The sequence below is a fragment of the Centroberyx gerrardi genome, chromosome 2, assembly GCF_048128805.1.
Source record: "Centroberyx gerrardi isolate f3 chromosome 2, fCenGer3.hap1.cur.20231027, whole genome shotgun sequence".
In the NCBI taxonomy this organism is placed as follows: domain Eukaryota; kingdom Metazoa; phylum Chordata; class Actinopteri; order Beryciformes; family Berycidae; genus Centroberyx; species Centroberyx gerrardi.
The window spans coordinates 28,133,895-28,155,325 of record NC_135998.1 but is presented as its reverse complement, the minus strand read 5'-3'; the positions used below and the strand labels follow the sequence as shown (position 1 = coordinate 28,155,325).

General features: G+C 45.0%; 1 protein-coding gene across 1 annotated transcript in view; it reads left to right on the top strand.

The window, feature by feature from the left end:
• The window catches only part of grk3 (G protein-coupled receptor kinase 3), a 41,114-nt gene extending 20,615 nt beyond the window's left edge, over positions 1-20,499 (top strand). Inside the window, exons 3-21 of the mRNA XM_071898574.2 lie at positions 6,982-7,055; positions 7,214-7,315; positions 8,067-8,141; positions 9,035-9,096; positions 9,215-9,266; positions 9,372-9,463; positions 9,566-9,665; positions 10,284-10,362; positions 11,028-11,158; positions 11,850-11,944; positions 12,104-12,211; positions 12,914-12,980; positions 15,458-15,558; positions 15,999-16,065; positions 16,965-17,060; positions 17,897-18,059; positions 18,218-18,354; positions 19,639-19,752; positions 19,871-20,499. Of these exons, the coding sequence (XP_071754675.1) occupies positions 6,982-7,055; positions 7,214-7,315; positions 8,067-8,141; positions 9,035-9,096; positions 9,215-9,266; positions 9,372-9,463; positions 9,566-9,665; positions 10,284-10,362; positions 11,028-11,158; positions 11,850-11,944; positions 12,104-12,211; positions 12,914-12,980; positions 15,458-15,558; positions 15,999-16,065; positions 16,965-17,060; positions 17,897-18,059; positions 18,218-18,354; positions 19,639-19,752; positions 19,871-20,032 (1,877 nt within the window). The 3' untranslated portion in view covers positions 20,033-20,499. The remainder of the gene's footprint in view (positions 1-6,981; positions 7,056-7,213; positions 7,316-8,066; positions 8,142-9,034; positions 9,097-9,214; positions 9,267-9,371; positions 9,464-9,565; positions 9,666-10,283; positions 10,363-11,027; positions 11,159-11,849; positions 11,945-12,103; positions 12,212-12,913; positions 12,981-15,457; positions 15,559-15,998; positions 16,066-16,964; positions 17,061-17,896; positions 18,060-18,217; positions 18,355-19,638; positions 19,753-19,870) is intronic.
• The last annotated feature ends 932 nt before the right edge of the window (positions 20,500-21,431 follow it).

Here is a 21,431-nt window from a genome sequence, read left to right as displayed (position 1 = left end):
TGATATCACAGTGATCCCCTGCCCCCCCACACACAGGGTGCAGTAAAGATTTAAAGTACAGACAGAGAGGAGATAAGAGAACATCTTTGTTGATTCTTCAGACACATCCTGGCCGCGGGTTTGCTCTTCTATACACATGCTCATTTTCCATATGCGCATGCAAATAAGTGTGTGTGTGTGGTAGGCTGATGGATTGGCATCTGTGCGCTGAAGCAGACCGATCTAATGGCTAAAGGGGGGCTGGTGGATTAATTGGCTAGTCAATGGCATTACTTCCTCTCCCTTTCTCTCCCTCTGAGCCTCACTCACTCTCACTCACAAACACAACTGCATACACACACACACTCCTCTCATTCCAGGGCCCTCAAGGAAAGAAGCAGCGTCATTTAGGGATGGGTTGGTACGCTCCGCTCATCGTTGTGTTTGATGCACGAAACTGGCTTCACATTTCAATAGTCACAATATTTTTCAATGCAAAGAAGTTTTGATTGAGCAGGGTTCATTCCCTAACTATAAATTGTGCAAAGCAATGTTTTCAACAATTTCTTTTGGGTAAACATTCAATTGTGTTGTAAACAAAATGTGTTCATGGATTCAATGTCTGATCTCTAAAAGATCAGACATTGGCACTTGGTTATAAAATGGGGATTTTTGGCATTTTTAGACCTTGTCTTTGCACATGTACCTTTTGGTCAACAGTACATCTTGGAATGATTAAGTAGTGTAAACCTATTCAGTCTCATGCCATATGATTTGTTGGATGTTTTCTTTTCATGCGGGAAATCAAAATACTGTCACACCTTGGTTTAAATAGAATCAAATCGAGGGCTGGGCAGTATTTTATATATTGTTTATGATATTTGATCTTGATTTTCAATGCACAGTATAGAGCCTTTGCAGTTGCATCAGAAATGTACTAGCCACCATGGCTGATATCATCTTGGAAGACAAAGGATTATTGGCCATTTGCTTATAATGGCTACATATATAACAACCAGGCAAGAAAAAGAGAGATAGCGGAAAAGTAGGTCTTGTGTGGTTGTAGGTCTGTTCAGTAATGTTGGAAGTAAAAGTGAATGGTCTGATAAGCTAGATTTGTTTCCAAATGTAGGTTACTGTGACACAGTAAACTGCCTTGTCATTAGTCCTAGTCTCTGCTTGAAAACTGCTGAGCTGTAACTTGAGAAGAGTCAGTTTATTTAACTTCAACAAACATTTATTTTTTTAGCTTTGTTAGCTAGCTAAATAAGCTAGCAAGCTAATTTAGCTAAGCAACTAATGTTAATGTTAACATGGAACTGCAGGCCACTACTAGCTGCTAAACACAAAGTTGAGCAGATGTGTCGGTGATGAAATGATCAGCAGAAATTAACCATATCTATTGAATTCTGTTGAAACGACCAAGTCATAAGTTTAGATGTTTGTAACAGCTCTGGACCTCCGTGTCTTGTCCATAATCTCTTGTCCACCAGTGTGAATTGTGCACTGGTGTACATTTAACAACTTCTATTTGTTAAAAAACTTGCTTGGTCACATGCTTTTCTTTACACTCGGTAAACAGTCGTCATAATGAGCCTTCTTTTCAGCTTTATAAGCTAGTTAGCTTTTCCTTGGTAGGTGCTGGTGAGCAGTGGGCAGTTGGGATGTGTTTGAAAGTGTGTTGGACTTGGAGGAGGTGAGGGCCGAACACTGTGACACGCTCCGTGTGATGACTGGGTCTTATATTTGACCACTGACCACTGTTGTCACAGTTATATGCTGGCTGGATCCAAATTGGTGACAAACCATATCCGACCCCTTGAGTTGAGTTTGACCCATGAGCTTTAAAATTGAATTGAATTCTATGGGATTACTTCTCACCCCTCGTGCCACTGGTACCATACCCCGCCTTGCCTTATAGTGAAACTGCTATTTAGTGGCGGTCAGGCTGTTAAAATGCAGCGCAGTATTGGCTTACAATTTTGCTCCCCTGTCTACAAACTATAGTAACAGACTTAAGCTTTTCTCTCTGTTGCTCACTTTCCCTTTCCCCATCTCTCCCTTCAGTTTTTGGCAACAAGCCTGTGTGTGTGTGTGTGTGTGTGTGTCCTTGTGTGTGTAAACTCTGGACTCTGTTTCGCCATGTGTCTCTCAGACAGCGAGACAGAGCCTGTGTGCGTCTGTGTCCTAAATAGTGTGTTTGGACTGGTTCATGTTTTTGTTTTTTTTCGTCGTGTTTTATAAATCTGACATCTGCTTGCATGTTAAAGGTTATGCTGTCTTTCAGTGACCACGTCAATATTTAGAAAAAATGTTGGGTGCTAATAATGACCCCAAAAATTATTTTAGAAGCCACTAGCTTCTTGCTATCAGTGTGGATGTTATGATATGATATGATATGATATGATATGATATAGCCCTTTTACATGCTGAATCAAACACAATCAGCAGAGCTGCAGACAGCTCGCATTCTTTATTCTTATGTCCTGTCTGTAAAGGGAGGTAAAGCAGAAGTATTGCTAAAATCCACATCCGGTATAGACCCGCCAGCGCGGCCCTCCATTGCCACCAAGAAGTACATCTTTATGTAATCAAATGACAATATGCTGCTCTGTCCCCTTAAATTTTGTCTGCTCCTCATCATAAACAAAAACGATGTGTGATTTTCCCTGTCTTTTCCTAAAAAATGTTTAGGCTATAGACAAGTCACAGCTTTGGCAGCCATCCCAAACCACCGCCACAAGTAAATTATCAACCTGTGGGAAACTCTGAAGTGTATGATGGGAAATGAAGTTCTACTCAATGTTCAAAACATCAAAACTCTTTGTGGTTGAATTGCCCACAAATCTTGTATGTGGGAACATAGCCTGAAATCCCAGGACATCTTGGGAAGTTAGAACGGGACATTACATAGTTTGCCTATATATTGTAATTTATGCTGTATGAAGTAGGAAAGGATGTTAACTTTACCTCCCAATGCTCGGCCTGTTAGGACTTAACCTGCAGCTACAAGTCAACTGCTTTGCTGTGTATTGTCTCTCCACATTTCGGGCCTGGATGTGTGTGGGCACGGATGCGTCTGTACCTCTCTTGGCTTGTTGTTGGTTTTTTTTACACACCAAAACTCTGTTTGCCCAGGTTTAGAGGTGTCCACAATTTGAAGCAAGTTACTTAAATGAATACAGCAGCTCCAGCTTGTCGAGTGCTTGCAGTGTTGTTTAGCATATTCAACACAGCAGCCTTTGTAAACACTCCAAGTTGTTCCAGGACGAGACATCCGTTCCGTAATTTGTTTAAGTTTTGCGAACGGTCTTGTCGTGATGAAGGTAGGAGCTGTTGCGATGAAAGCCTTACACCTGCCTAAGTAAAAGTCCTTTCAGGATGCTTTGTGTCTATCCTTATAAATTAGCATGCCGGGGCTGAAGCTATGCTGAACTCAGGACCTTGTTTTGAACACATCTTGCCAGTCCTGCCTAAACATGCCAAGAGGAAGAAACGGGGAGGGAACTGGCGGAGGTATATCCTCTGTCAACAACATGCAGAATTGTGATACTGATTCTATTTGCACTGTGCACTTAAAAAGATTAGATTGGCTGTTGAAATTGAGATGTATGCCCAATAGTAACAGATGACTGAGATAGCATTTTAAAATGTGGGCTGGAATTTGGAGTAACCAGTACCTGGTTGGTTGCGTGCATCGGTAACAGAAAAGCATGTGGAGGCTGTGGGGGATTGTGAGTCCTGTTTAGCCACAATAGACATGTTAAAATAGCACACAATATAATATAGCCTACATAAAATTGAGTTTATAAATAAAAGTTAAAACAAAGGCTTTAGCAATGCAATGAAAATCCAACACCGCCTAGGCATTTTGCTAGAATTGCTACTTTATTTCTGATAATATGACAATATTGTGTCTAGAACCCAATATATGAAAATGTGGGTATGGTAGTGATAGCCGTTAAAGAGCAGAGCAGAAGAATGGAAAGGGGAATGATAAAGAAAAATGAAAATTGAAACAATACTTATCATGTTATTTTGTTTGTTATTAATGATGTGGTACATGAATGAATTTCTGTCACGTAGGGCAACACACACACACAATCACACACACAGTCACACATAAACTCACTCACTCTGGTTGGCTTGGTGCTGGCTCTCTTCCACCAGTAAAGGTCAGTGCATGTATAATGCAACACAGACCAGCCATCCTCCTATCTCACATGACCCTTGAAAGAGAAACTTTTTTTATTGCCAATGAAATACTATTGGGTGGATTATGCTATCTTTAATGGCCCTTCACCTCAAAATGTTCAAATAACTGATATGAATTGACTATATGAATAGGAGAGACATCAGTGACCACTCTCTCTTAGTATGTTGATTTAGCTATAATAACACAAGGTACAAGGGTTTGAGGTAATGACTACAATAACGTTTTAATGGTTCATTATCACATTGGTGATCTGATTATCTATCGACCGGCAGATTTTGAATTGTATCCACACAAAGCTAAAGTGTTATGTACTTATTTGATAGTGCATTCTATTATCTGGTTGGACACCCTACCAAAGACCCGGTGTTGACATAGCATATGTATGTGAGAGAACAGCATGTGAGCGATTTGAGCATGACTGAAAACTTTTGTCGAGTGCACACTTCCTGAACGGTGACGTCGGGGAGAAGAGACAGACGGCGAGAAGACAAAGGGAAGGATTACGCTGTGTGTGTGTGTGTGTGAGAGACAGCGAAGCGGGCTCGTCGGCGTTCACATTGTGTGTGTGTGTGTGCGTGGGCTCTTTGTTTTACTTCCTGGTACACGGCGAGCATGCTTGTGTCTCATAAGGCCGACGATAGGCCGAGTGTGTGCAGACCGTAGAAGACGGAGCCAGTTGTTAGAGCAAGATGGTTATTTTTAGACGGTTCAGGTGATCTTGCTAATGAGACAAAGCACAGAGAATCTCATGCCTGATTTTAGGTGTGTGTGTGTGTGTGTGCATGCATTCCCATGTGTGTGTGCCTGTCTGTCTTGTCTGGAAGAGGCCATTTGTTGAATTAGCCGGGCCGTGTTGAAGTGTTCTGCGATTAAGGTTAATCCTTGACTCTTGGTGATGTAAGAGCGCTGTCGTTTTTCCTTCTGTCTCTCGCCCACCCCCCTCTCTAATGCTTCTCTTGCATGTTTAGTCCCTGGTGTTGAAAAGTGCGCCTTTATGAGAGCACCTTGTGTGTGTGTGTGTGTGTGTGTGTGTGGTGGGGTAAGAAGGGAGGGGGGAGCACAGACACCCTTTCTGCAAACAAGGATGCCCTGTGCACTCACTGATTGTGTGCGCATATGCAATGTGCATGCATGTATGTGCATTTGTTTGTGTGAGCGTTGCTGTCAGCAGTGGGGGAGAGCCACTCCAGTTAAGGAGGAAATGATACATCATGTCTGGAGGAGAGATAAAGCATAGGGGAAGACGTGAGGAGGGATGATACCAGGCGCTAGGCCCAAACAAATGGCTCCTGCTCTGAGCATGCCTTGAACTGAATCAGCGAGGCCAGTAAATAGAAATAAAAGGCGCTTTTTAGAAGCTGAGGTGCACTGTGTGTTTTCTGTTTGTCGGGGCCTTTCACTGAACGCCCGATTGTGTTTCGCTCTTATTTCTTCAACACCCTTTTGTCCTGCGGTCCCACCCAGCATGCTTTGTCCCACAGTGATGTCTTACAGGAGAGTCTGGAAGAGCGGAGTGTAATCAGACCCATGTTCTGTGTCGAGAACGGGATCTTGTTAGCCATCTATTTTAGCAGTACTAATACCTGATGCTAATCGGGTAAAGCCACAGGGAGAGGCAGACAGGAGGATACAGACACGCACATGCACTGCTGAGTGCCAACCCCGTCGCACCAAGCACAATATACCACGGCCAGTACTTGCAGCTGGTTACACATTGCCCATTACACCCCGCCCCACCCTCTCTCTCTCTCTCTCTCTCTCTCTCTCCCTCTCTCGCTCTGGCTCCGTCTGTCCTCGTTCTCTCTCTGTCTTTCTAACGGATGTTTTGTTTTGACCACTAGTAACTATTAAGCTGTCTAATAGTGCGATGATGATGCCGCGTAAGCCAGGGTATCACCATAGCTCACGCAATGCATGACCCAGCCTCCCGGTGAGCAGCGCAGGACCGGTGTTACTGCAAAGGCCTACTGTACATCTTATCTCCCTCTCCGACATTGCACACATGCACCCGGTAGCCACGGAGGCAATTACCATGGCAACAGCGGGTCTCATCTCCGCGAGCAACTCCGATGTGTTTTTCTTCTCAAACATGTTTCAATGAGTGTCGATTTGACTACATGTCACTGGGAGATTCTTGTCCATTGTCCGTGTGTGTGTGTGAGCGAGAGAGAGATGTGGCATTTTGAGTGTGCCATTTCCTGTAATCATGACCACTATGTGTGTGTGTGTATGTGTGTGTGCGCACGTGTAGGCACATTTGCCCATGTGTGATGGGTGAGAGAAGACTCGGCATCAGATATCAAAAAGACAAGGCCACTGCTGTGGTGGTCTGTCTGAAGGATTGACTTAATAAGAAGAGGACAACCTCAATCCATTATTAAGGCTAATCCAGTTAGACCTAAAGCCTTTCTTTCATGTTTGTGTGTGTGTGTGCTTGCTAGAGTTCAGTACTTTGCGTGTGTGCCTTTTTGGGTTTATTGAATTGTAAAACTTGTTCCCACTGAGATTGATCAATACACCAATGGATCTTCTGTTTGCGCATTCATTTGTCCGTCCATCACACATTCCAGCATTTTCTAAATGAGTGGGGTCATTTGTGGGGGATGACATGTTTACTGTTGCCTTGTTGAAGTTTAACTGCAGTGATTAAGATGTACAGAACACAAGGGGAACTAATCACATACATCACCTAACTGCCCAGCAACCAGTGTTTGTGAAATAATATAATTCATAGTGTGGGCTGTCTCTCCTTACTGTTGCTTTTGCTTGTCTTTGTGTTTGTATAGGCTTCCTACTGTTCAAGGACTTCTGTATGAATGAGATAGATGAGGCTGTGCCACAGCTCAAGTTCTATGAAGAGGTGAGTATAAAGTGTGTGTGTGTGTATGGGGGATTAGAGGGCATCATGGGATGGGTGAGAGATTAGGCTGTAATCCCGCTCATTCAGATTTAGCCCTCCTAGGAAGCGGTGTGTGTTGTTTGCAGCCGCGTTAAGCTGACCTTGCCTGTGTGTTTCAGATTAAGGACTATGAGAAGCTCGACTCCGAGGACGAAAGGTTGTGTCGCAGCCGACAGATTTACGACGGCTACATCATGAAGGAGCTCCTGTCTTGTTCACATGTGAGGACACGCGCACACACCTTAAGTCACGCACACATGCAGCGCACACCTGTTGGGATGAGGACCCGGGTCATCCGTCTGCTCGTTAGGCAGCGTGACTGCAAGTGCACCCGGTAGAGTTTCACCTTGAGTTTTAATCTTGAGAAGTACGGTTGCAATGAAGACGAAAACAACGCAGAATTATCAAATAGAAATAAGATTAAAGAGAGCAGAGTGATGATGGGAAACCCGTGCGATGTTACTGGACCATTCTGGACTCCTATTAAAAAAAATCCCCTTGCTCTGATCTGCCCCATCTCTATCCGGCCTCTCCCACAACCGGTTGGAACGGTTCCATAATCTGCACATACAGTACGCCACGCTGTAGCTCTCACTCCTCAGTGTGTCTTCCTGTTTTGCAGAAAGACAACAACGTGACATATATAAAGCAAATATATTTGCAATTCATATTCGCTGCAGTAGCGTGTGCGCTTATTAAAAAGCCACATATTGCGTTCTCAGGCTCTCCCCAGTCAACAGTAAACTGAGTATCTGTCACAGGCCGAGTAAAGGGAGGAAGTCAATAAACACACGCGCACACACACACACACACACACACACACTGGCCTTGGGAACAGTCACATTGCAGTATAGAGTTCTCTGTATTTTACACTCGGGGACAGACATGGTTGCGCGGAAAACAGAACTGAAATTACTTGTAAAGCTGCATTTTTTTCATTGCGCTTGCTGTATTTCCTCCTCTTTGTCTCAGCCATTTTCCAAGAAAGCAGTGGACCATGTTCAGACTCACTTGGCAAAGAAGCAGGTGCCCCCAACTCTCTTTCAGGTAAGGCCTTTCAACACTTAAAACACAGGGCTGCATGCATTGCTTTTGTTGGTATCACTAGTATGCAAGCACAAAATTACAAATGTTTGTTCATTGTCACATGAATAATGAGCAATAGTGAAGAATAATTGAATGGAAATCATAGCACAGACCTTAGTCCTAAATCAACACTTGGAAATGTTTTGAAAAAGAAATCATTGGTGCATCTAGTAATGGCATAGCTGCCAGAGTTGACTAATAAAAATAAGGGAGGTTTCCCTGCACAGTTGACACACACACACACACACACAGACACACACACACACAGTGACTTCCTCTAGGCCTAATTTGTTATAGTATGCTACTATGGGGCTATCTATAGGACAGCCGTCTTTTTGGCTTGCCTTGGTTATGTTTGGACATTATTATAATAGATTTCCTTTCCATTTCTTTTCCAACTCTGTCCACATTCTTTTCCAACTCCATGTAGTTTAGGCCATAATATAGTTAGCTTGGATCTAATAAAAATAAATTGCCCAAAGCCCACCTAAATAAAACTAAATGCAAATTTGAGAGCAAAAGAAACAGAGAATTTTAAGCACTCTTTTGGCTCTAATAAACAATTTTCTCTTGTAGGTTACAGTTTAACTCAGTTTAACTCGCCTGTCAAACTGCTTAGACACTAAAGAGTCAATGAGGACTGCTGTGATCAAGAGAGTTTAACAGGAGAGGAAGGGAGCAAAGGGGACGGACACAAAAGACATACGCACACACATTTGCAAAAAAAAAGTCATCACATAGTTGCTTAAAAATACACTGAAATACCATAGAGAAACACTCTCACAGGCACATTCACATACGCCTACACACAAACACAGTCTTAACCGCTGTTTACGTGTCTGTCTCCCCTGCAGCCATACATAGTGGAGATCTGTGACAGCCTGAGAGGGAAGATCTTCGAGAAGTTCATCGAGAGGTGAGACGGGGGAGAAGGAGTTGGGGGGGCAGTGAGAGGGGAAAGAGTTCACCGGTTGCCCCCCTCTTCAGACTTGCACCACATTAATCCGCCGTTTCCCTCTTTCTCTTTTTCTCAGTGACAAATTTACCCGTTTTTGCCAGTGGAAGAATGTGGAGCTGAATATCCATGTGAGTATATAGTTTGTAGATACCCTCTTGCCCGCTCTCTCTTTAACGCCCGTCTTGACATTGTGCCTCTTCTCCTCTCTCCCCTTCCTCCATCCCCCTCCTCAGTTGACCATGAACGACTTCAGCGTGCATCGGATCATCGGCAGGGGCGGCTTTGGAGAGGTGTATGGCTGCAGGAAGGCTGACACGGGGAAAATGTGCGTAACAAAACACACGTGGGAAGCAGATACGGGACCTATTGGTTATCTAAAGGTTGTTTAATGCCGTGTGATGTATTTGCATGTCTGCGTGTGCGTCAGGTATGCCATGAAGTGTTTGGACAAGAAGAGGATTAAGATGAAGCAGGGGGAGACTCTGGCGCTCAATGAGAGAATCATGCTGTCATTAGTCAGCACAGGGGTGAGTTACACACACCAGCCTCTCCTGCAGAACACAAGCTTTCCTGCACGAGCCTACATGCACCGTTTAGCTGTTTTGCACACTCATACACACTGGTATAGAGAAAATGCAATGGCGCAGACACTATTGAGTCAGGTTTGCTTTTTGGTAATCCCAAATGAAATGTATGCAGGTGTGTTTGCATCTTTTTTTGTACATACACACCATTTATATGTGGGACCCTTATTTGGATTTGCACTTGCTTTCCTATCACAGATATACATGCTAGTACTAGTGCTGTTGACTGCCATGGTTTCTCAGATAGAATTGGTGTACACATATTGGTGATATATCAGGAAAACCTCATAACACCCTTTTTTTTAAAAATGTATATATATTTTTTTGTACGAAATTTACATAGTTTGGTATATGCTGAGCAAGTTTTACTTCCTTGGGACCCATGAAACCCATTCAAAATCAGCGTTATGTTTTCAAAAAAATGTGACTCAAACCAGTTTCTCAGTACCTAAAATTGACCTTTGGAGATGTTATCATTCACCAGTATTCACACCAGTGATGGACAATGTCTGATTACAATTGCCGATCTGGTTAAAACTCTTTCACTCTCCATCTCTCTAGGACTGCCCATTCATCGTGTGTATGACGTATGCCTTCCACACCCCCGACAAGCTATGCTTCATCTTGGACCTGATGAACGGTACAAAGTGGTTTATCCCTAAACCGTCTACCCCCTCCCTCACAGGACAGTCTCAATCCTCAGTTACTCTGTCCCGAGAGAGGAAGACATGATTACCCAGCCTAGCGCCAGTCAGGACATTCCTCCCTCAGAGAGCCAAGACTTACGGGACTTCTGACTTCACTGATGACGCTCCACCTAAAAAAGGGACCTACCCATATTAGCCCGCCTAATATCGGCGTTCCTTTTTAAACTTCTCACACCTCATTTCCATCTGCCGGTTGCGTGTTTTGACTCGAGGGCCGGCCAACTTGTAGCCAGTCTCTGAGCTTCATCAGGGAGTATAGTCAACACTTCATCAGTGGAGCTCATTAATAATCAAAGCTTGAGACGGCATTTAAAGTCAACACTTCAATCACTCTCATACACACTTGGCTGTACAGTATTTCAGCTTCTGTCTATGTGCTATAAATACACCGTGGTCAATACACGCTGTAGTCAATACATGTTGAGACGGAGAGGGTCGGGTTGGGGGAAAGACTCACGGAAGGCCTCCCATCGATTCTCATTTTCTGTCCCGAGAAGATCGCCAGAAGCTATTGACGGATATCGATTGAGGGAGGAGGTGTTATGAGGTTACGCTGACTCATGCCATCTTCTGTGTGTGTGTGTGTGTGTGTATTCAGGGGGGGACCTGCACTACCACCTGTCTCAGCACGGCGTGTTCAGTGAGAAAGAGATGCGCTTCTACGCGGCTGAGATCATCCTGGGCCTGGAGCATATGCACAACCGATTTGTGGTGTACAGAGACCTCAAGGTAGTCTCTCTCTCTCTCTCTCTCCCTGTCTCCCTCTCTCTCTCTGTGTCTCACTTTTCTCTCCTCATTTGACATTAAACACTGTTCATTTATATCAGTTTAGAAGAATTTAGCCGTGAATTTTGTGGTACCGCTATGACTCCCATCGATTTAGGAATAGCACTTCACACATACAAAAAAAACAATAAGTTCATGCTTTTATATGGTGTTCTTCACAACTTATCAGAAGACATGGATGCTATTTCAAAGTAATTGATTCATATCGGCCATGTTTTCGATGGTCCTCTGCTTTTCCTCCAATTCCCTTGTTTGGACTGGTTGCCATAATAACAGATATACTTTGCTCAAAGTCAAGGAACAGTTTTAGGGCCTTCAATAAACAGTGCAGTACGATGCAGATAATACTTTGAGGCTGTGTATGTGAGCGAGAGAGAGAGAGAGAGTGAGTCACGGTTTTGCCAAACAGCAGAGGATAACCAGGACAGGAGATTTCCTTTATCGTCTCTATCCACATTTGAATCGCTTTAACTTTTCTCTTCACAAACGGAAATTGTAACTTAAGTCATGAATCAGTGTGGTCTCCCCAACACTGTTTCTTATACCTATGATCTTATCTCTCACATTCTCCATTACAATCACCCTCTCTTCTCTCTCTCTCTCTCTCCCTCTCTCTCTCCGTGTCCTCCCTCAGCCAGCTAATATCCTGTTGGATGAACACGGCCATGTCCGTATCTCTGACCTGGGCCTGGCCTGCGACTTCTCCAAGAAGAAACCCCACGCCAGTGTGTAAGTAACCTTCTGTTTATGGGCTCGCATATCTTCTGTGTGAGTCTGCTGTTATTTTGTGTGTATTTGGACCGTAAAAATGAACGCTGTGTTATGTAACAGTGCAGGCATGAGTGTGTGTTTACTGGCGGAATAATGCGGCGGTGTGTTTTCTCCCAGTGGTACTCATGGTTACATGGCTCCAGAGGTGCTTCAGAAGGGGACGGCGTACGACAGCAGCGCCGACTGGTTCTCCCTGGGCTGCATGCTCTTCAAACTACTCCGAGGGTAACCGCTCCAGTCCCCTTTTCTCTTTCTCCTCTCTGTGGCGACTTCTTTTTTTTTCTCTCCCTTTCTCGCTCTGCGCTCTTTACTCCCTCTGTCCCCCGACTTCCTGCCTGCTGAAGCCTCTCCGGTCTCTCTGAGTGAACCTCTTTGAATCGGCTCTCCCTTTCTCCGCGTCTCTCGCCCCTCTCTCGCTCTCCGTTTGGTGTGTGTTTGATCTTGTGTGCGTGTGCGTGCGTGCGCGCGTGCGTGCGTGTGTTTGTTTGATCTAGAGTGTGTAAATGCCAGAGGTCTGGGCCCAGTAGGTGAGAAATCAGGCGAAGGGTTGCGCGCGCGTGTGTGTGTGTGTGTGTGTAATGGTTGCTACGTATGGTATGAACTAGAAGAGAGTGGAGAGAGTCTGACGTGTCTTTCCATTGATGTGTGGCTCAGTGTGTTTGAACACTTAAAAAGAGGAAAGGGTGTCGGCCTTTAGTGAGGGATGGGCTGCTGGAGAGATGGATGGAAAGATAGAGAGATTGATATATAAATGGATTTATTCTGGGCTTGTTTGTTCTTTCTCCTCCTTTTGTTTTCCTCCTCACTGGCTTCTTTCCCTGCTCTTTCACCCTATCTCATGTGTCCTCCCATATTTTCTTGTTACCTCTCTTTTTTTCTAGCAATACACAGTCACAGTATTTGTATTTCTCTCTCTCTTCTCTCTAGGCACAGTCCCTTCAGACAGCATAAGACCAAAGACAAACATGAGATTGACCGCATGACGCTCACCATGGTAAGACAGCACGAGCACCGCATGTAAACACTCCATACCTTGCTCGAAGTCACTGGTGCACGATGACAGAGACACATGTGATGGCACATACACATATTGCAAGAAGTCCCTATGTACACACACATTAAAGCAGACAGGCAGTATGAGTCTTTACTTAACCAGGCGCACATGGGTTTAGCCCATGTTTACCTTACAGTAATACCAAATGCACACAGAAGTTTATATCCTTATGTATATATACTGTTATGTGGGAACACACAGTTCCCACATAACACGTGTGGGAAGTCACAGTTGTTACCTGATGCACGCTAGTAAGAAGAAACCCATGTATCCAAGTTTTTGTCTAAATTTGTTGCTAATGTTAAGTGTATTCTCCCTACACTGCCTCGCCATCTTGAGGAGCACAATAGAATAGAAATAAATCTCTTTATTGTGACTTTTTTGGGTCATCTTCACTTATTCAGATCAAATAAAGTCGGCCTCCCCGGTATCACCCAACACTCGGCAGTCTGTTTACTTTGTAGCGCTCAGTGTATCATAGGAAGACATGGTAGATGAGGCATATGAAAGGAACCTCAGATACATCAAGCTAGCAGCCGAGGCTGAGTGGCGAGGCCGGGGAAGTCGGAGTACACCCTGTGGACGTTGGGCGCGATAGATTTGTAGCCGCATCCACCGCCAGTTTACTCAGGGAGTTAGGGATCTGTGGTCAAGGCTTATGTCAGGCCATTAAGGCATTTTCTGGAGCAACTAAAAAAGCAGGCAGTGGCTCTGACTGAAACGTGTTAAAATCCATCCTCAATTTATCATATGATGGCATAGCTATGGTAACAGAATATATATGATATTCTGCTGTATTTGTTTTACATATTTGTGGTTGTTGTTTGCCGATGCATTGAAACTTCTGAACTGCTGATTGAGCCGTTTCAAGCTGGCAGGGGGCAGCTGTCCCATTAGCTTACTGTTGCTGAGATGAGACATTATGCCATTATACTGCTTGAGATGTTTGGGTGTAGGTGCAAAAGTGTAATTGCACAGCGGGCGAATACAAGTCTGGGTCTACATGCACAAAGCCGCTAAGTGTTTTTAAATGTGACGAAGTTCTGAACGTTACATAAATTGTTAGAATTCGAATGCTTGTTGCCAGTGGAAGGCCGCGCTACTCAGACAGAGGTGAAGAGGCTGCACTTTTAAGCGAGGAAGGATGCCTTTTTTGTACCTAAGACAATGCAGAGCTCGCAAAACATTACTGCCCTCATCACCGGGATTCTTTGTTACCGTTAAAAAGAGATGCAGCAACATCGTTCATGCTGTGGAATTAGCTGTCGCTGCGGAGATGAAGGCTGTTCTGAGAGTGTTTTCTGCCAACTGGTTAAACGCAACAGTGCAGAGGTGGCGAGGTCACCCCATTGCAGTCTGTAATAAGTAGGGCCACAAGTCAATGGTCAGAAAATACAATACATTCATGAAAAGAAATTGTGCAATGCTTTGTGTGCTTTTTTATTTATTTATTATTTTACATCCCATGAGGAGAGTAATGAATAACGCACCATTATTGCAATAGTTCTCCAACTTTTTTCTGCAGTGGAAACTTTAATGTGCCCGATTGCTTCTTTCTTTTGGGACAGTATTGATTCAAGTTAACCTTTGGACCTTATTAAAACAAGATGGTATTTCCCTTGCCAGTTCTACCCGCTCACCAAATTGTTTGGTTTTATAACTGTTTCATGGCCTTAAGTATGCAACTTGTTGTACCATAAATATAAACAATATCTATCTGCAGTTGTCCGACACACATTGGAGCGTATCCACCTATCTGTGTGCACATGTATGTGTTTTGTTAGGACATCCAGCAGTTGAGAAGGGTAGTAGCTCCCTCCCACACACACACACACACACACACACACACACAGGCCCTATTTGGCCGAGCAGGACCTCTAAACAGAGAAAGTATGGTCTTTCGTATCACAATAAATCCAGATTAGGATTTTAATCCAGCCACTTAATCTGGTTTATCCCCCTAATCCTTGTCTGTGTGTGTGAGAGAGAGAGAGAGAGAGAGAGAGAAAGACTGTGTGATTCCGTCCTGACTAGGCTAAAAATACCTCTCTCTATATGTCTGTGTGTTTATTAAACATGATGAATGGTTTCATTACATAAACATGATAGAAGCAGACAGACCAGCGAAGGAGGGCCGAGGAGTGAGTGGCCAGGACAGGAAGAGATGGATAGAGGGAGGGATGGAACAGATCCTGATAGATGGCGTGCCTGCTCTCTCTTTTCGGGGTTGCGGTCCACTGATCTGAAACATCTATATGAAACAGCCGACGGCGTGTAGAGCTTGTCAGCAAAAAAAACTAGCATGGAGACTACCTTGAGACTACAGTAAGAGGTGCAAACGACTTCAATCTCTTTCCAAACACCCCCCCCTTCTCTCTTCCTCTCTCTCCCCTTCCTTGTTCTCTCCCTCCATCCAGAATGTGGAGCTGCCCGACTCGTTCACCGCAGAGCTCAAAGACCTGCTGGAAGGGCTGCTGCAGAGGGACGTATCCAAGAGGCTCGGGTGCCAGGGACGAGGGTACGACACACACACACACACACACACACACACACACACACAGTTCATATCCCCCTCGCTCGCATATCAGAATCAAACAAATTTATCTAGGCGCGCTCATTAAGGCTGAAAACGCCGGGTGTAGTTGGCGGGGAGGGGCGGCCTTGAGTAACAAGATGGATATGATGGATAAGGATGAGCATCAGAAAATGTCAAGGGCGGGGAATCCAGGAGAAGCTGAGTTCTAAGTAATTTCATCAGCGCTCTGATTGGGCATCAGCTCATGACTAAAGCGTGGTGATGGATCGCTGTCTGTCTGAAAGGGTATTTTGGCTAAATAGCAGGATTGTGAGCATGTTTATCTGAAATAATTATTGTGGCAAATACTGCCACCTGGTGTATGGATGTGGATTAACCCCCGCCCCTCTCTCTCCCCCTCTCTCTCTCACACACACATGCAGAGCCCCAGAGGTGAAAGAACATCTATTTTTCAAAGGCATTGACTGGCAGCAGGTGTACCTCCAGAAGGTGAGCGGTGTTATTTCTGTATGAATCATCTCTTGTTCTTTGTGGTGTGTTTTTTTTTTAAACTTCTGTTGTTCATAGAGTGCGCCTCTTCTTTATAGAACCTGGAGGATGGCTTTGCACAGGGCATCTTTGCTCGGGTTAGACTGATACACTGATTTACCGATGTAGGCGTCCAATATTGGTCCTTTTATTAAAAATCAGATATTGGCCAGTCTGTGTCATCCACCTCTGATATAATGGATATGATGCAGTTTGATTGATTACATATTATTGTAGAGTTGATCAGTACTACACTGGTTGTCAATTGAAAGCCCTTAACCTGAATAATGCAACTTTTAAACTAGCTTCTATAAAGGTGTGCACATTTATGTTATTATTGTTATGTTTTTTGTTTATGTCTCTATGATCTAAATGCTGTTTCAGAAGCTTTTCAACCCTGCCATGAATACAATTCTAGCAGAATCATTAAATACTTCTTGGGCGTGAGTGGTCAAATTGAAAGATACTGGAACAAAATATGGACAGTTATGGCTATGGACAGTTCAAATCCAAACAATATCAAACCCAGATCTTTGCATGTACTTATTATTTCTGGGATGCATGTGTAGCAGATCAGGTCAAGTCGGGGCTCTTGTTTTAGTGCCTGAAAGCAACGCTGGGTGGAGCCACACCAGTCAACAGTCCACCACAGCTCCCTGTTGCCATGGCTACCCCATCACTTCAGGAAAGTGCCGCTACGGGACCGTCGCCCCGGCTGTTTTGTTCATGCTCTCTTCTCCTCTCTCCACCTCTGCCCTCTGTCGCTTCTCTCTACCATGTCTCATTTCTTTTACTCTCTCTGAACACAATCTCTCTCTCGCTCCCTTCTCTCTGTGCTCTCCCTTTGTTTTCTCCTCCAGTACTCTCCTCCTCTCATCCCTCCCCGGGGAGAGGTGAACGCCGCAGACGCTTTCGACATCGGCTCCTTTGATGAGGAGGACACCAAGGGCATCAAGGTAAAATAGACTCTCAGGCATCCGTACAACACACTTGGTATTATGCCACAGACGCTGTCCTGAAGCATCCATCTCTGTGGAACCGTTGTGTCCTATTACTGAAACGTTGTATGTAGTTTCTGCATAAAGTTCCCATATAATAATGAAGCTTTAACACCATGGCTCCATATCTGTAGATTGAATAGCTGTTACACAACAATACACATCACACAAGCATTTTCAATATACAAGAAGAAACCTTTCTGTTGCTCTAAGCTGCGTTTTGTTTTTTTTAACTATGCGTCAAGACCCAGAACAGGTCCAGAAATGGGTCACCGGCCTAAATCACTGTGCATATAAACAATTCCTGGTCAAATATCTAGTTTTTGTCAATATCCTTTTATTTAGTCATTTACTTCGTCATTAACTGAGTCAGTTATGGTTAGTAAGATTCTGTTCACTTTTGAAACCTATGACATAATATTTAGGTAGTCCTAAACTAATGAAAGATGTTATCCGACTAGATATTGCTACAACCAGCCCTTTACCTTAAATGTAGCAGCAACCATAGTTTGAAGAAATACAGTGTTCCCTCCTGCAGTTCAACTCCCGTCGTTGGGTATTAAGTAACTAATTCAGTACCGGTGTAATGTGGTTTCATGTAATTGCAGTCTAGCTGGTGGCTCTCAGTTTAGCTGGCAGGTTAAGTCGCTAATGTTAGGCTCATAAGATCTTACATCTACCAGATTGATCACTTGTGGTTAGAGGTGAGGTAGCAGCTCTGTTGTTACTGCGTGCGTTTCATTTTGTCAGTCACAAACCATCCCATCCCCTTTCCCTTTCTGTCTGCCCTTTAGTTGTTGGACAGTGACCAGGAGCTGTACAAGAACTTCCCTCTGGTCATATCGGAGCGCTGGCAGCAGGAGGTCGCGGAGACGGTGTACGAGGCGGTCAACTCGGACACCGACAAGAACGAGGCTCGAAAGAGGGCTAAGAACAAGCAGCTGGGCCACGAGGAGGGTAATGATAATAACGACAAACTTTATTTAATACAGCACTTTTCAGACACAGTGCTTCATAAACCGGCAGTGAAAAGATCATGACAGAGGAAAGACATTTTTGAAACACACAAATGATATACTGGCACATATGCTAACCTAGTGTTTGTCAACGGGCAGACTACGCCTTGGGGAAGGACTGCATAATGCATGGCTACATGCTGAAGCTGGGGAACCCGTTCCTGACCCAGTGGCAGCGTCGATACTTCTACCTTTTCCCCAACCGCGTGGAGTGGAGGGGCGAGGGAGAGTCGCGGGTGAGGTCACGCACATCCACGCAATCCCTTTTCACAGCATGCACGTTCTTGTGTGTCAATTTCACGTGTGTCTGTCCAGAAGCGAGTGTGTGTGTGTGTGTATATATATATATATATACATATACTGTATATACAAAGTGCTGTTGTCCATCTGTTTGTCCGTGAATGAAAGTTGTCTGTCTGTCCTGACTCCACACTTTAGGAGAAGTGGCTAAAACATTTTAAAAAGCGTAAAGATACGGTGAGTGTTACGACCCGTTCCAGGTCTCTGCCATGTCCTCAGCGTCCCAGCTGCCTTTATTTCCGGAAGTCCAGAAGGTGTTTAGAGCAGTAGTTTACCTCCCCGCTTCAGACTCAGTAGTGTGCTTCTGTCCTCTTACCCCCGCCAAACCACTGCTAGTAGATGAGCCAAAGGAAGACCCATCCCGAAGAGCGTTCCAGTCCAGTAATTGTGCTAGCCTTGTCTTGAAAGGTGCCAGTTCAATGGATTGGGAAAAAAAAAACCTTCCTTAAAGGATAAGGCCGGTGTTTTTTAATGCATTTCTTACCGTCAACAAATCCTATGAAAATAACAAAATCAGCAATGATTTTGTTTTGCCAACAAGTCTCATCCATGTAGCCGGTGCCCAAAGAAGCCTCATGTCCCAACAGCCATAGAACTCCATTGTATTAAAAAAACTATTAAAAACACGTCAGAGAGCCATGCCGTTGCTCTGGGCAACCTATTTCATCATCACGATGCACCGGGCCAGCCGACTTTTACCTCAAACAACTTAATAAGCCGGCTGTAAACACGTTTGCAATCTCAGGAAAGTAGTTCCGTAGCACCGAAAATAGTCCCTGGCGTAATGGAAGAATTTGTTCCCATTTGAATTTGATTTGGTAATAACTACAACAGCCTGACTTTTCGTGGTAACAGTTAGTGATTTTTAAAATGTAAACTATGTCTTTGTGAGCTGTATTTAAAGGTTTTTAGCTTACAATTGGAGCCAATGACTTCCGGGTTGAAGGCTGAAAAGGGAACGTGGGAAGTCAGAAAGTAACGGGAGTAGAGCAAACGCATTGTTGATTTTGTTATTTTCATAGGATTTGTTGACGGTAAGAAATGCATTAAAAAACACCAGCCTTATCCTTTAAGTGGAGACTGTGACAGTGTGTTGCTCCTCAAGGGGCAGCGGTCAGTCAGCTGCACTCAATAGCTCAGCCCTGATGCTTCATTATCTGCTTTCTGCTCGGTGCCTCTCCCCCTGTGCCTGTTTGTGATCGGTCAATTGTGTACCGCAGCAAAACCTGTTGACGATGGAACAGATCGTGACGGTGGAGGAGACGCAGATTAAAGACAAGAAATGTATCCTGCTGCGCATCAAAGGAGGGAAGCAGTTTGTACTGCAGTGCGAGGTAGGACCTGTTTAAAATGTGCGCCCTCCCCGTTTTTATTCATGAATTTGGTTCACGTGATTTGGACGGAGGCCCTGATCCCCTCCGTGTTTGTGTGTGTGTGTGTGTGTGTGTGCAGAGCGATCCCGAGTTCGTGCAGTGGAAGAAAGAGCTGACCGAAGCGTTCACCGAAGCCCAGAAGCTGCTGCGCCGCGCCCCCAAAGTCATCGGGAAAGGCCGGGCCGGAGTGGTGGAGCTCTCCAAACCTCCCCTCACACACCGCAATAGCAATGGCCTGTGAATACACACGTAACACACTTGCATACACACACACATATAACACACACTTGCACACAACACTGCACCCCCCCCCCCCCCCTCCCCCATCATCCATAGTACATTTGCCCCCGACACTCTCCCACACCCACCCACATTAAAATGAAGCCTCACTCCTTGGAGTGTGTGTATGGACCAAGCCCACCAGCCTCTTCGCTCCATCGACCACACATACACACACTCTACATCATGACCAATCATTAGCACAGCACAGATTGTGCGCCAAACTTTTGCCATGGGACCTTGCCAGTCACTCGGGAGGAAGAAAGGACAGCGGGACGAGGAGGAGAGAAAGAGCGGCGATCGGGAGAACTCAGCATGTGAAGAAACCTCTGCATGAATGTGACGAGGACTAGAGCCCAGTCCTCTCTCTCTCCCCGTCTTTCTCTTTTTCTCTACCACCCCCCCCCCCCCCCCCCCCGTCCCCGCCTTGCCCCGCAGGTTTTAATCAGGTTCATCCGGAGGGCTCTCTTGGATCTCCGTGTTAGCCGGGGACCCGCAGCAGCCTGCTACATCAGACCGGGCCAGGGCTTTAACATTTGCTCACTGCTGGACTCTTCCTGAAGTCGCAAAGCTAAATACAAATCCTCCACGAATCAGCTTTATTGTTGGCCAGCTAAGAGGCATTTCTCTCTCTCTGTCTCTCTCTCTCTCTCTCTCTCTCTCTCTCTCTCTCACACACACATACACACACATAATCTTGACCTGGCAGAGCAGCAAAAACTCCCCCTGGAGAAGTGGATACTCGGACTGTGGTTACTTGTCCTACATTGTTCCCACTCTTTCTGATTTGCTCTCCCTCCTCCTCCTCCTCCTCCTCCCCGCCCAGCGCTAGACTGCCTAGTTGAGCTCCGCACGCCTGGGCTGGATCGCAGGAGCGGACGGACGGACGGGGGGGGGGGGGGCACAGCTTGGATGGGATAGGAAAGGATTCGACGGGACTCAAAATAGCATTGCTCAGGACAAGGATGCACATCTGTGTGTGTATCTGGTTTTTTTTTTTTGTTGTTTTTTTTGTTTCTCTCCAGAGTAAAGGCAATGCGGATGAAAACAGGCTTAAGCGGGGAATGTATTTCTGTGTATTACTTCAGCGAGAGAAGAAGAAGAAGAAAAAAAAGGCTGCTCGACCGGTTCTTTTCATCCTTCCCTCTATCCATTCCTCCCTCCATTACTGAAGTGCATAAAGTGCCAACATCAATATTTACTTGAGTCACCTGAGCACCCAGGAGGACCTGCTTGGTAGCAGATACCGCCCCTGGATACGCGGAGGGGGCCGACCATTCCGACGCAGAAAACCGGAAGTACAAGGACCGCGGACTCTTTTCAGATTGGCTCTTGTACAGCCAGTTGCCATAGAGACCGAG